Source organism: Bombina bombina, chromosome 8, assembly GCF_027579735.1.
Source record: "Bombina bombina isolate aBomBom1 chromosome 8, aBomBom1.pri, whole genome shotgun sequence".
NCBI lineage: Eukaryota > Metazoa > Chordata > Amphibia > Anura > Bombinatoridae > Bombina > Bombina bombina.
In genome coordinates, this window is record NC_069506.1 from 289,870,687 (window position 1) to 289,886,440 (window position 15,754).

Below are 15,754 nucleotides of genomic sequence, written 5' to 3' on the forward strand. Positions count from 1 at the left end.
CAAAAGACTGGCAGCTGTGCCAGATGTTCAAGCATTTGTTCAGGCTCTGGTTAGGATCAAGCCTGTTTACAGACCTTTGACTCCTCCCTGGAGTCTAAATCTAGTTCTTTCAGTTCTTCAAGGGGTTCCGTTTGAACCTTTACATTCTATAGATATTAAGTTACTATCTTGGAAACTTTTGTTTTTGGTTGCAATTTCTTCTGCTAGAAGAGTTTCAGAGTTATCTGCTCTGCAGTGTTCTCCGCCCTATGTGGTGTTCCATGCAGATAAGGTGGTTTTGCGTACTAAGCCTGGTTTTCTTCCTAAGGTTGTTTCTAACAAAAATATTAACCAGGAGATAGTTGTACCTTCTTTATGTCCGAATCCAGTTTCAAAGAAGGAACATTTGTTACACAATTTGGACGTAGTCCGTGCTCTAAAATTCTATTTAGAGGCTACAAAAGATTTCAGACAAACATCTTCCTTGTTTGTTGTTTATTCTGGTAAAAGGAGAGGTCAAAAAGCGACTTCTACCTCTCTTTCCTTTTGGCTTAAAAGCATCATCCGATTGGCTTATGAGACTGCCGGACGGCAGCCTCCTGAAAGAATCACAGCTCACTCCACTAGGGCTGTGGCTTCCACATGGGCCTTCAAGAACGAGGCTTCTGTTGACCAGATATGTAAGGCAGCGACTTGGTCTTCACTGCACACTTTTGCCAAATTTTACAAATTTGATACTTTTGCTTCTTCGGAGGCTATTTTTGGGAGAAAGGTTTTGCAAGCTGTGGTGCCTTCCGTTTAGGTAACCTGATTTGCTCCCTCCCTTCATCCGTGTCCTAAAGCTTTGGTATTGGTTCCCACAAGTAAGGATGACGCCGTGGACCGGACACACCAATGTTGGAGAAAACAGAATTTATGCTTACCTGATAAATTACTTTCTCCAACGGTGTGTCCGGTCCACGGCCCGCCCTGGTTTTTTAATCAGGTCTGATTAATTATTTTCTCTAACTACAGTCACCACGGTACCATATGGTTTCTCCTATATATATTTCCTCCTGTCCGTCGGTCGAATGACTGGGGTGGGCGGAGCCTAGGAGGGACTATATGGCCAGCTTTGCTGGGACTCTTTGCCATTTCCTGTTGGGGAAGAGATATCCCACAAGTAAGGATGACGCCGTGGACCGGACACACCGTTGGAGAAAGTAATTTATCAGGTAAGCATAAATTCTGTTTTTTTCTTACATGATTCAGATGATAATCAAATTTCTAATTTACTTCTATTATCAAATTGTTCTTGTTCTCTTGGTATCTTTTGTTGGAAAGCAGGGAGGTAAACTCAGGAGCATGGATGTGTTTGGAGGACTAAATGGAAGCAGTTCTGCAATAATTTTATGCATTTGTAAGAGTACTAGGTGGCAGCAATATTTTCTGCCATGTGGTGCTCCAAACACCTACATACTCCCAAATGTGTATAATTCCACCTTTTAGTAATAATCTTCTTTTTGAACCTTCAAAAGAAGAAAACTGCAAACGGTGAAATATTTAATCACATAAATACAACTGGTAAATCCAGGATCCATACTTACATCCTTCTGAGATTATAACTCAGCTCTCAAGTGTATAAGCATACATTTAGCCTTTCCTTATAAGTGTCAGTGTTTTTTTCCTTCTTTGTTTGCCATGTGCTGCTGGCAGCCATTTTACTCAGCAATCTTGCCGAGTCTGGTGCAGAGTGTGTGATGCTGCTCATTTCAATCATGCCCTCTTATGGTCAGACTGGTGTACATCATCCGTGTGACAGGTGGCAGTCTCAGAATTGGGATGTCATCACTTATTATTTAAAGGGCTTCTGTTCAGTATGTTTTGCCCTTGCATTGTCTCAGACCTGTTTGTGAGTTCCAGTCCCTGTGTATTAACTGGCTGTCTGACGTCTCTCCTGGTTCCTGATCTCTGGCTTGTTCCTGACTCTGCTGTTCTCCTTGTTCCTGATTCCGGCTCTTCTGACTACTCTCTTTGGCTCCTGACTCGACTCGTCTGACTATTCGCTTTGGCTCCTGACTCAGCTTGTCTATCAGCTCTGGCTTTGACTCCTGGCTTGTTATTTAACTTGTGGACTTTTTATTATTTTTTGTTATTAATAAAGGTGTGATTATTTTAGCACTTCTTGTCTCAGTCTGATTCCTGGCACCCTGACATTACAAAAGGGCCATGAATCCTAAAGGTGCTAATAATCCACCTTTATCTACCATCATTTCCAGGATGGATTGTTTGGATCAATTTGCACTAGCCCTGCAAACCCTGCTGATTCGCACTGCATATTTGGACCAAAGTATCCCGCAAGTTGTGTCTGCTCCTGTTTCCGCTGCTGCACCTAGTCCTGCCAGGAGCATGTCCAGTTCTGCACCTCTTCTTCAGCGATATGGAGGTGATCCTATTCAGTGCAGAGGGTTTTTGAACCAGGTGGGCATTTACTTTGAGATGTTACCTCAGGCGTTTCCCTCTAACAGAGCTAAAGTGGGATTTCTTATTTCATTACTCTCTGACACAGCTCTTGCCTGGGCTAATCCCTTGTGGGAGACTAATAAACCTGTAATTTCAAATTACCCTGAATTTGTGGCCTCCTTTCGAAGGGTATTTGATGTTCCTGCTCGCTCCTCCTCTGCTGCTAAACAACTCATGCCCATTCAGCAAGGTACAGGATCTGTTGCTCAGTATGCCATTGAGTTCAGTACGCTTGCTGCAGAGGTAGGTTGGAACAATGAAGCCCTTGTTGCCGCCTTCTTTCATGGGCTCTCTGATGCGATTAAAGGCAAAGTTGCTGCCAGAGATTTACCAGAGGATCTCGAGGCATTGGTGTCTTTTTTTATCCTAACTGACATCAGACTCAGAGAGAGGCCCTCTTTCAAGGAGCGTTTATGGAAGCCTCCTTTTCCGTTGTCTCCCCTGTGTTCGTTCCCACCCATGCCTCCCTCTCCTCCCATGCCTCCTGGTCCCGAGTCACCAGGTACTGCTGAGCTGATGCAGTTGGGATTCACGCGTCTCTCCACGGTTGAGAGGGTCTTTAGGAGGAGGGAGGGGCTCTGCCTCTATTGTGGGTTACAGGGCCACCTTTTAAAGTCTTGTCCTACATGGCCGGGAAACGCTCGCACCTAAGGTCCTGACGGGGGCAGACCTTGGGTGGTTTATCCTCGTTCCCGGAACCGCTAAAGGAGAAACCTTTGGTCACGGTTGTCCTTTCCTGGGTGGACTCCTCCATAGTCACCCAGTCTCTTGTTGAGTCTGGTGCTGCAGGCTATTTCATTGACAGTGCTTTTGTATCAAAGCACTCCATTCCTGTTTTGCCTCGGTCTGTTCTGCTTGCTATTGAGGCCATTGATGGCAGGCCCCTTCAGCCCGCACTCGTTACTCATGAAATCGCTGCGTTATCCATGGCTGTTTGGGCTCTACATTTTGGAACCCTCCAGTTCCAGGTGATAAACTCTCCACATTTTCCAGTTGTTCTGGAAGCACAATCCCAGTCTCGACTGGCGCAGGTCCGAAATTTTGTCATGGTCTCCGCAATGTATTTCCACTTGTCTTCAGAAACCAGTTAAAGTCTTGTGCACTTCTTCGGTATCTCAATTGCCAGAGGAGTACCGAGAGTTCCTTGATGTTTTTGACAAGGTGCGTGCCAGTACGTTGCCTCCTCACCGGTCTTAAGATTGTTCCATAGACCTGCAACCCGGAGCCATTCCTCCTCAGGTCCTGTTGCAGAGAATTGTGCTATGGAGGAGTATGTTGCTGATGCTCTGTCGCAGGGGGATCATCTGCAAATCCTGCTCTCCTGCAGTGGCTGGCTCCTTCTTTATGAAGAAAAAGGGTGGAGAGTTAAGACCATGCATCGATAATAGGGATCTTAACCATCTTACCATTAAGAATGCTTACCCTATTCCTCTCATTACAGAACTCTTTGACCACCTCAAGGTCTTTTCTAAACTTGATTTGAGAGGAGCGTACAATCTCATTAGGATCAAGGAGGGCCACGAATGGAAAACAGCATTTAACACCAGGAGCGGGCATTATGAATATCTTGTAATGCCCTTTGGCCTATGCAATGCTCCTGCTGTTTTCCAGGAATTTATTAATGATGTCCTACGAGATATGTTGCTACAGTGTGTTGTGGTGTAATTAGACGGCATCCTCATACACTCACCCACACTTGAGGCTCATCGTTCTGATGTTACACGGGTTCTTCAGAGACTATGGGGCCCATTTAACAAGCTCCGTAGAGAGCTTGTGGGCCCGTGTTTCTGGCGAGTCTTCAGACTCGCCAGTAACACAAGTTATGGAGCTGCGGTCTAAAAACCGCTACTCCATAACCCTGTCCGCCTGCTCTGAGCAGGCGGACAGGAATCGACAGAAATCAACCCGATCGAGTACGATCGGTTTGATTGACACCCCCCTAATTGGCCGCGAGTCTGCAGGGGGCGGCATTGCACCAGCAGCTCTTGTGAGCTGCTGGTGCATTGCTGATTACGGAGAGCATATTGCTTTCCGTATTCAGCGAGGTCTTGCAGACCTGATCCGTAGTGTCGGATCAGGTCCGCAAGACCTTTCTTAAATAGGGGCCTATGTGAGAATGGCCTGTTTTGTTAACTCGAGAAATGTGAGTTCCATCAGCCTCAAGTAACCTTCCTAGGTTATGTTATCTCATTTGCAGGGTTCTCCATGGATCCTGACAAGTTGTCTGCAGTTCTGCAGTGGCCTCGCCCAGTTGGTCTTCGGTCTATTCAATGTTTTTTGGGCTTCACCAATTACTATAGAAAGTTTACTAAAAACTTTGATTCCTTGGTCAAACCTATCACAGACATGACCTGTAAAGAGAATGAACCACTCCATTGGTCACCTACTGCCATTAAGGCCTTTGATAGTCTTAAGACTGCCTTTGCTGCTGCTCAAGTACTGGCTCATCCTAACCCTGTCCTGCCTTTTGTTTTTGAGGACGATGCATCTGAGACTGGAGTAGGTGCCCTCTTATCTCAACAACCTACGCCTGACGGTTCCTTGTATCTGTGCGGTTTCTTCTCTCAAGAAATTGTCTCCAGCAGAGTGCAATTATGAAATTGGCGACAGGGAATTACTGGCCATAATTTTGGCACTCAAGGAATGGAGGCATCTTCTCAAGGGTACTAGCATACCAGTGCCCATTCTTACTGACCACAAGAATTTAACTTATCTATCCGAAGCAAAACGTTTGTCGCACTAACAGGCCAGATGGATGCTATTTTTGTCTCGTTTAATTATGTGGTCTCCTACCTGCCTGGTAGTAAGAATGTTAGGGCTGATGCCCTCTCTCGACAATTTTCGCCTCTGTCCAAGGAGGAGTCTGTACCTACTCCAGTTATACCTCCTGACCATATTTTGGCTACCATACTAATTTGACTTCTCCCTTGGGGGAGTAGATCCTGGCTTCACAAACCAATGCACCTCCTGAGAAACCTAGTGGTAAGTGCTTTGTTCCTGAGAATCTTCAAACTAAACGTTTGCACACTTACCACTATCCTAAAGCCGCAGGTCACCCGGGCAAGAACCAAATGATTTCGTCTGTCACTCAAAAATTTTGGTGGCCAGGTCTTCGTTCTGATGTTGCTGCATATGTTGCCTCCTGCTCAGTTTGTGCACAGAATAAGACTCCTCAACATCTTCCTGTGGGTCTTCTTCAACCTATTGCTAATGGTGAGTGTCCTTGCACACATCTTGCCATGGACTTCATTGTCGAGTGGCAATACAGTTATCCTTATGGTGCTTGACCATTTTTCTAAAATGTCACATTGCATTCCCTTGAAGAAGCTGCCTACTGCTCAGGAGCTTGCTTCAATTTTTGCCCGGTAGGTCTTCCGTTTACATGGGTTAAGGAGATAGTGTCGGACTGGGGTAGCCAGTTTGTCTCCAAATTTTGGCATTCCTTTTGTTCTCAAATGGGGATCCAGCTTTCCTTCTCCTCGGCATATCACCCTCAATCCAGTGGGTCTGCAGAACGGTCTAATCAAGCTTTGGAACAATTCCTCCATTGCTATGTCTCAGATCACCACAATAATTGGTCTGAACTGTTACCTTGGGCAAAGTTTGCTCGTAATAGTGCTATTAATACTTCCTCCCAGTTATCCCCGTTCATGGCGAATTATGTGTTTCAACCATCCTTGTTGCCCGATTCATGTTTCAAGGTATTCTGGCTTTGGAGGAGAATCTCTGGCAACTCCATTCCACGTGGGTGCAGATTCAGAATTGCCTTCATTGTTCTATGCAGCGCCAAAAGTTCCAGGCTGATCATAGGCGTCTGCCCGTTTCTTCCTACCAGGTTGGTGAGAGGGTTTGGCTGTCCTCCCGCAACTTAAACCTTTGTGTGCCTTCCAATAAACTGGCTCCCCGTTATTTTGGTCCTTTTCGAATACTCTGATGGGTCAATCATGTGGCCTACGCTCTCGACCTTCCTCCTGCAATGCACATCTCTTATGTGTTTCATGTCTCCCTCTTGAAACCATTGGTTTGTAATCGGTTTATCACTGTGTTGCCTTGTCCCTGTTCTATCTCTGTTGACAACCATGAAGAATATGAGGTCAGTAGCATTATTGACTCTTGTATGTCCAGGGTCCACGTACAGTATTTGGTTCACTGGAGGGGCTCTGGTCTGGAGGAGCGTTCATTATCTCCCTCTTCTGATGTTCATGCTCCCGCCCTCATCCATGCCTTCCATGCCCGTTTCCCCAATAAGCTTTTTGGGTCATTGAGGGGAGGGTACTGTCAGGGTTTTTTCCCTGCTTTGTTTGCCATGTGTTGCTGGCAGCCATTTTACTCATCTCTCTTGCTGAGTCTGATGCAGAGTGCGTGATGCGGCTCATTTCCTGCATGCCCTCTTATGGTCAGACTGGTGTACATCATCCGTGTGAGACAGGTTGCAGTCTCAGAATTGTGATGTCATCACTTATTATTTAAAGGGCCTCTGTTCAGTATGCTTTGCCCTTGCATTGTCTCAGACCTGTTTGTGAGTTCAATTTCCGGTGTATTACCTGGCTGTCTGATGTCCCTCCTGGTTCCTGATTTCTGGCTTTTTCCTGACTCTGCTGTTCTCCTTGTTCCTGATTCCAGCTCGTCTGACTACTCGCTTTGGCTCCTGACTCAGCTCATCTGACTATTCGCTTTGGCTCCTGACTTGGCTTGTCTGACTTGTTATTTGACTTGTGGACTTTTTATTATTTTTTGTTATTAATAAAGGTGTGATTATTTTAGCACTTCTCGTCTCAGTCCTGATTCCTGGCACCCTGACAAATAAGGCTCACAAGCAAGACCAGGAATCGATTAAGGGTTAAAAACACCATAAACCTATATGGTGAAACATGCGTCGGATGCATACAGACTGACGTCACCAGGAAGATGGGACTTGACAGTCTCTATTATATGTTTTTTTTCACCTAAGTGACTTGTTGTTTTTAATTATAAATGTGTTTTTAACCATTCATCGATTCCTGGTCTTACCTGTGAGCCTTATAAGAAGAGGCTACGTTTATGCTTATACATTTGAGAGCTGAGTTATGAGCTCAGAAGAATGTGAGTATGGATCCTGGATTTACCAGCTGTATTTATGTGATTACATACTTTTTTTTCATTTAGAGGACCAAATCGAAGAATATTACTAGAAGGTAGAATTATAGTCATGTGAGACTATGGGCCCGAATAATCAAGCTCCAAATGGAGCTTGATGTCCCTGTTTCCGCATGAGCCTTCAGGCTCGACGGAAACAGTAGTTATGAAGCAGCGGTCTAAAGACCGTTGTTCCATAACAGTTCCGCCTGCTCTTAAGGCTGCGGACATCAATCCGCCTCATCCTATACGATCGGGCTGATTGACACCCCCTGCTTGCGGCCACAAATCTGCAGGGTGCGGCATTGCACAAGCAGTTCACAGTGTCTGCATTTATCAATGTTTGGCGGACATGATACGCTACATTGTATCATGTCCGTCTGCACTTTAATAAATCAGCCTCTATATCCTTTAGTGCACATATATATACTGAACATATATAGACTAATGTGTACATTTAGTGGAAGATTATCTTATCACAGGCAACAATCTTCCTCTCCACATTAAAGAGGTAAGTGTTTAGCAAGGGTCTTATTTTTTCCTTGAAATTTACAGATAATTCATTTCTCAATGTTATTAAAAAAAGATTCCTTTAAAAAAAAAAAAAACTCTCGATCATTAACATTCTTTAAAAAATGTTTTTTAGGCATAGTCTTCTTTTAATAGAACAATCTGATTCTATTGTCTATACACATTTTGTATTTTAACTTCAGGAATGTTTAGTATAAGTGGAGATAAAATATTCAAAATCAGCTTTTCAAATGATAAAAAAAGGTGAAGGAGATATTTGTAAACAATTTAATCCTTTGAGTGCTAAACACTTTCCCACCTGGGCGCTAAGCTGAATCCACAATACCGTTGGCAAGGTTAGGCAATTACCTTTCCAACGGTGGGTCTTGAGGGTCTGTAGCTGCTTAGATGCCTGAGATACAGGCTTCTAAGCAGCATGCCCCCTTTCCCTATACTTTGCATTGTCCATTTTAAATAAAGTTGTGACTCACTGCACAAAACGTGAAGCCCCGGAGATGCCTGGCACTATACAGGCCTGATCGCCGGGGTAGGAGCAGGTGGAAGCCTCCAAATCTCCCTCATGGTGGGAGAGTGCTATCAACGTCTCTGAGCCGTCGTTAGCACTTGAGTGAGACAATTTGCGACGGCTCAGAGCCGTCGTTAGCAGTCAAGAGGTTAATACATTCCATTAGATAACATTTTTTAATAAATAAGTATATTTATTTTGCTCCGGGATTTCTTCTTGGTTGCTTTACATTCATAGTGTAATTTGCCAGATCAGTTATGTTTGTTTCTGTATGGTTTCAGGAGTTGTCTGCCTGGTGGTCATGATCATGTATTGCCTGGGATGGGAAATGGGTGCCGTTGAGGCTATTTCTCTGTCTATCCTGGTTGGTTCATCTGTAGACTACTGTGTACATTTGGTGGAAGGTTATCTTATCGCAGGCGAGAATCTTCCTCTGCACATTAAAGAGGTAAGTGTATAGCAAGGGTCTTTTTTTTCCTTGAAATTTACTGATAATTCATTTCTCAATGTTATTAAAAAAATATTCCTTTAAAAAAAAAACTCTTGATCATTAATATTCTTTAAAAAATGTATTTTAGGCATAGTCTATTTTTAATAGAACAATCTGATTCTATTGTCTAGGCTTAAAACTTTTTTATTGATCCTTCTAAATAAATTTCATGAGATTTCAGTTCCTTCCTATTAGTTAACATTTAATATTTAAACACAGCGTACCATTTATAGAGAGCGTACTATTTATACAGAGCGTACCATTTATAGAGAGCGTACCATTTATACAGAGCGTACCAGTTAAACCGAGTGTACCATTTATACAGAGTGTACCATTTATACAGAGCGTACCAGGTATACAGATTGTACCATTTATACAGAGCGTACCATGTACACAGAGCGTACCATTTATACAGAGCGTACCATGTACACAGAGCATACCAGTTATACAGAGTGTACCATTTATACAGAGCGCACCATGTACACAGAGAGTACCATTTATACAGGGTGTACCATGTACACAGAGCATACCAGTTATACAGAGTGTACCATTTATACAGAGCGTACCATTTATAGAGAGCGTACTATTTATACAGAGCGTACCAGTTATACAGAGCTTACCATGTACACAGAGCATACCAGTTATACAGAGTGTACCAGGTATACAGAGTGTACCATTTATACAGAGCGTACCATGTACACAAAGCATACCATTTATACAGAGCGTAGCATATACACAGAGCATACCAGTTATACAGAGTGTACCATTTACACAGAGCGTACCATTTATACAGAGCGTACCATTTATATAGAGTGTACCATGTACACATAGCATACCAGGTAAACAAAGTGTACCATTTATACAGCGCGAACCATCTACACAGAGCGTACCATTTATACAGAGCGTACCATGTACAGAGAGCGTACCATTTATACAGAGCGTACTATTTATACAGAGCGTACCATTTACACAGAGTGTACCATTTATAGATAGAGAGAGTGTACCATTTATATACAGCATTCCATTTACACACAGTGTACCATGTACACAGAGCATACCAGTTACACAAAGAGTACCATTTATACAGAGCGTACCAGTTATACAGAGAGTACCATTTATACAGAGTGTACCATTTATACAGAGAGTACCTATTATAAAGAATACCATTTATAGAGAGTACTATTTATACAGAGCGTATCAGTTATACAGAGCGTACCATGTGCACAGAGCGTACCATTTATATAGAATTCAATTTATAGAGAGTACAATTTATACACAGCGTACCATTTATAGAGAGTACCATTTATACAGAGCATACCATTTATACAGAATACCATTTATTCAGAGCGTACCAGTTATACAGAGTGTACCATTTATACAGAGCATACCAGTTATACAGAGCGTACCAGTTATACGGAGCATACCATTTATATAGTGTACCATTTATACAGAATACCATTTATCCCGAGCGTACCAGTTGTAAAGAGTATACCATTAATACAGAATACCATTTATTCAGAGCGTACCATTTATAAAGAGCATACCATTTATACAGAGCATACTATTCGTATAGAATACCATTTATTCAGAGCATACCAGTTATACAGAGTGTACCATTTATACAGAATACCATTTATACAGAGCGTACCAGTTACACAGAGTGTATCATTAATACAGAGTGTACCATTTATACAGAGCGTGCCATTTATACAGAGCATACCATTTATACAGAATACCATTTATTTAGAGCGGACCAGTTATACAGAGTGTACCATTTATACAAAGCGTACCATTTAGACAGAGTGTACCGGTTATACAGAGTGTACCATGTACACAGAGCGTACCATTTATACAGATCGTACCATGTACACAGAGTGTACCATTTATACAGAACGTACCATTTATACAGAGCGTACCATTCGTACAGAATACCATTTATTCAGAGCATACCAGTTATACAGAGTGTACCATTTATACAGAATACCATTTATACAGAGCGTACCATTTACACAGAGTGTACCATTTATAGATAGAAAGAGTGTACCATTTATATACAGCATACCATTTATACACAGTGTAACATGTACACAGAGCATACCAGTTATACAAAGAGTACCATTTATACAGAGCGTACCAGTTATACAGAGAGTACCATTTATACAGAGTGTACCATTTATACAGAGAGTACCTATTATAAAGAATACCATTTATAGAGAGTACTATTTATACAGAGCGTATCAGTTATACAGAGAGTACCATGTGCACAGAGCGTACCATTTATATAGAATACAATTTATAGAGAGTACAATTTATACACAGCATACCATTTATAGAGAGTACCATTTATACAGAGCATACCATTTATACAGAACACCATTTATTTAGAGCGTACCAGTTATACAGAGTGTACCATTTATACAGAGCATACCAGTTATACAGAGCGTACCAGTTATACAGAGCATACCATTTATACAGCGTACCATTTATACAGAATACCATTTATCCCGAGCGTACCAGTTGTAAAGAGTGTACCATTGATACAGAATACCATTTATTCAGAGCGTACCATTTATACAGAGCATACCATTTATACAGAATACCATTTATACAGAGTGTACCAGTTACACAGAGTGTATCATTAATACAGAGTGTACCATTTATACAGAACATGCCATTTATACAGAGCATACCATTTATACAGAATACCATTTATTTAGAGCGGACCAGTTATACAGAGTGTACCATTTATACAGAGCGTACCATTTATACAGAGTGTACCAGTTATACAGAGTGTACCATGTACACAGAGCGTACCATTTATACAGATCGTACCATGTACACAGAGCATACCATTTATACAGAACGTACCATTTATACAGAGCGTACCATTCGTACAGAATACCATTTATTCAGAGCATACCAGTTATACAGAGTGTACCATTTATACAGAATACCATTTATACAGAGCGTACCAGTTACACCGAGTGTATCATTAATACAGAGTGTACCATTTATACAGAGCGTGCCATTTATACAGAGCATACCATTTATACAGAATACCATTTATTTAGAGCGGACCAGTTATACAGAGTGTACCATTTATACAGAGCGTACCATTTATACAGAGTGTACCAGTTATACAGAGTGTACCATGTACACAGAGCGTACCATTTATACAGATCGTACCATGTACACAGAGTGTACCATTTATACAGAACGTACCATTTATACAGAGCGTACCATGTACACAGAGCGTACCATTTATAGAGAGAGTGTACCATTTATACAGAATACCATTTATTTAGAGCGGACCAGTTATACAGAGTGTACCATTTATACAGAGCGTACCATTTATACAGAGTGTACCAGTTATACAGAGTGTACCATGTACACAGAGCGTACCATTTATACAGATCGTACCATGTACACAGAGTGTACCATTTATACAGAACGTACCATTTATACAGAGCGTACCATGTACACAGAGCGTACCATTTATAGAGAGAGTGTACCATTTATACAGAGCGGTGGGGTATTGCCGGTTATGGGGTTAATATGTTAGAGGTAGTTTGTGGTGTGGTTTTGTGGAGGTATAGGGGTTAAGTAACATAGGGGTTATTGGTGTGGAGGGTTTATGGTATAATATGGGTTAAGAAGTAGGGGTCATTGCGATGGGGGCTTATGGTGGGATAGGGGTTAAGTAGTGTAGGGGTCATTGTGGTAGGGTTATGGTGGGATAGGGGTTAAGTAGTGTAGGGGTCATTATGGTGGGGGGTTATGGTGGGATAGGGGTTAAGTAGTGTAGGGGTCATTGCTGTGGGGGCTTATGGTGAGATAGGGGGTAAGTAGTGTAGGGGTCATTGCAGTGGGGGTTATGGTGGGATAGGGGTTAAGTAGTGTAGGGGTCATTGCAGTGGGGGCTTATGGTGGGATAGAGGGTAAGTAGTGTAGGGGTCATTGCAGTGGGGGTTATGGTGGGATGGGGGTAAGTAGTCTAGGGGTCATTGCAGTGGGGGTTATGGTGGGATAGGGGGTAAGTAGTGTAGGGGTCATTGCAGTGGGGGTTATGATGGGATAGGGGTTAAGTAGTGTAGGGCAGGGGCGTGCACTCATAGGAGGCAGGGGAGGCAGTGCCTGCCCTGCATATGTGGCCAAAGCTTAATTACATTTTAATTAAAACAAAAAAAGTCCAAAAAATTTCTCCCCCCATGTAATGCTATGGAGAGGCAGGTACAGGAACGCTTCTCTCCATTGCAGTACATGGGTCAAAGGAAAAGCTGTGCTGCAGCGCCACCTGTGTTCTGTCAATATATTAGCAGCAAAAATTGGGACCAATAATTTATACAGAGCGCACCATTTATACAGAGCGCACCATGTACACAGAGAGTACCATTTATACAGGGTGTACCATGTACACAGAGCATACCAGTTATACAGAGTGTACCATTTATACAGAGCGTACCATTTATAGAGAGCGTACTATTTATACAGAGCGTACCAGTTATACAGAGCTTACCATGTACACAGAGCATACCAGTTATGCAGAGCGTACCAGGTATACAGAGTGTACCATTTATACAGAGCGTACCATGTACACAAAGCATACCATTTATACAGAGCGTAGCATGTACACAGAGCATACCAGTTATACAGAGTGTACCATTTACACAGAGCGTACCATTTATACAGAGCGTACCATTTATATAGAGTGTACCATGTACACATAGCATACCAGGTAAACAAAGTGTACCATTTATACAGCGCGAACCATCTACACAGAGCGTACCATTTATACAGAGCGTACCATGTACAGAGAGCGTACCATTTATACAGAGCGTACTATTTATACAGAGCGTACCATTTACACAGAGTGTACCATTTATAGATAGAGAGAGTGTACAATTTATATACAGCATTCCATTTATAAACAGTGTACCATGTACACAGAGCATACCAGTTATACAAAGAGTACCATTTATACAGAGCGTACCAGTTATACAGAGAGTACCATTTATACAGAGTGTACCATTTATACAGAGTGTACCATTTATACAGAGAGTACCTATTATAAAGAATACCATTTATAGAGAGTACTATTTATACAGAGTGTATCAGTTATACAGAGAGTACCATGTGCACAGAGCGTACCATTTATATAGAATTCAATTTATAGAGAGTACAATTTATACACAGCGTACCATTTATAGAGAGTACCATTTATACAGAGCATACCATTTATACAGAATACCATTTATTCAGAGCGTACCAGTTATACAGAGTGTACCATTTATTCAGAGCATACCAGTTATACAGAGCGTACCAGTTATACGGAGCATACCATTTATGTAGTGTACCATTTATACAGAATACCATTTATCCCGAGCGTACCAGTTGTAAAGAGTGTACCATTGATACAGAATACCATTTATTCAGAGCGTACCATTTATAAAGAGCATACCATTTATACAGAGCATACTATTCGTATAGAATACCATTTATTCAGAGCATACCAGTTATACAGAGTGTACCATTTATACAGAATACCATTTATACAGAGCTTACCAGTTACACAGAGTGTATCATTAATACAGAGTGAACCATTTATACAGAGCGTGCCATTTATACAGAGCATACCATTTATACAGAATACCATTTATTTAGAGCGGACCAGTTATACAGAGTGTACCATTTATACAAAGCGTACCATTTATACAGAGTGTACCGGTTATACAGAGTGTACCATGTACACAGAGCGTACCATTTATACAGATCGTACCATGTACACAGAGCGTACCATTTATACAGAATGTACCATTTATACAGAGCGTACCATTCGTACAGAATACCATTTATTCAGAGCATACCAGTTATACAGAGTGTACCATTTATACAGAATACCATTTATACAGAGCGTACCAGTTACACAGAGTGTATCATTAATACAGAGTGTACCATTTATACAGAGCATGCCATTTATACAGAGCATACCATTTATACAGAATACCATTTAGTTAGAGCGGACCAGTTATACAGAGTGTACCATTTATCCAGAGCGTACCATTTATACAGAGTGTACCAGTTATACAGAGTGTACCATGTACACAGAGCGTACCATTTATACAGATCGTACCATGTACACAGAGCGTACCATTTATACAGAGCGTACCATTTACACAGAGTGTACCATTTATAGATAGAAAGAGTGTACCATTTATATACAGCATACCATTTATACACAGTGTACCATGTACACAGAGCATACCAGTTATACAAAGAGTACCATTTATACAGAGCGTACCAGTTATACAGAGAGTACCATTTATACAGAGTGTACCATTTATTCAGAGCGTACCATTTATAAAGAGCATACCATTTATACAGAGCATACTATTCGTATAGAATACCATTTATTCAGAGCATACCAGTTATACAGAGTGTACCATTTATACAGAATACCATTTATACAGAGCGTACCAGTTACACAGAGTGTATCATTAATACAGAGTGTACCATTTATACAGAGCGTGCCATTTATACAGAGCATACCATTTATACAGAATACCATTTATTTAGAGCGGACCAGTTATACAGAGTGTACCATTTATACAAAGCGTACCATTTAGACAGAGTGT

At 41.7% G+C, this 15,754-nt stretch overlaps 1 protein-coding gene across 1 annotated transcript in view; it reads left to right on the forward strand.

Annotated features, from left to right (window-relative positions):
• The window catches only part of DISP3 (dispatched RND transporter family member 3), a 284,421-nt gene that overhangs the window by 239,336 nt on the left and 29,331 nt on the right, over positions 1 to 15,754 (forward strand). Inside the window, exon 19 of the mRNA XM_053690067.1 lies at positions 8,914 to 9,080. Within this exon, the coding sequence (XP_053546042.1) occupies positions 8,914 to 9,080 (167 nt within the window). The remainder of the gene's footprint in view (positions 1 to 8,913; positions 9,081 to 15,754) is intronic.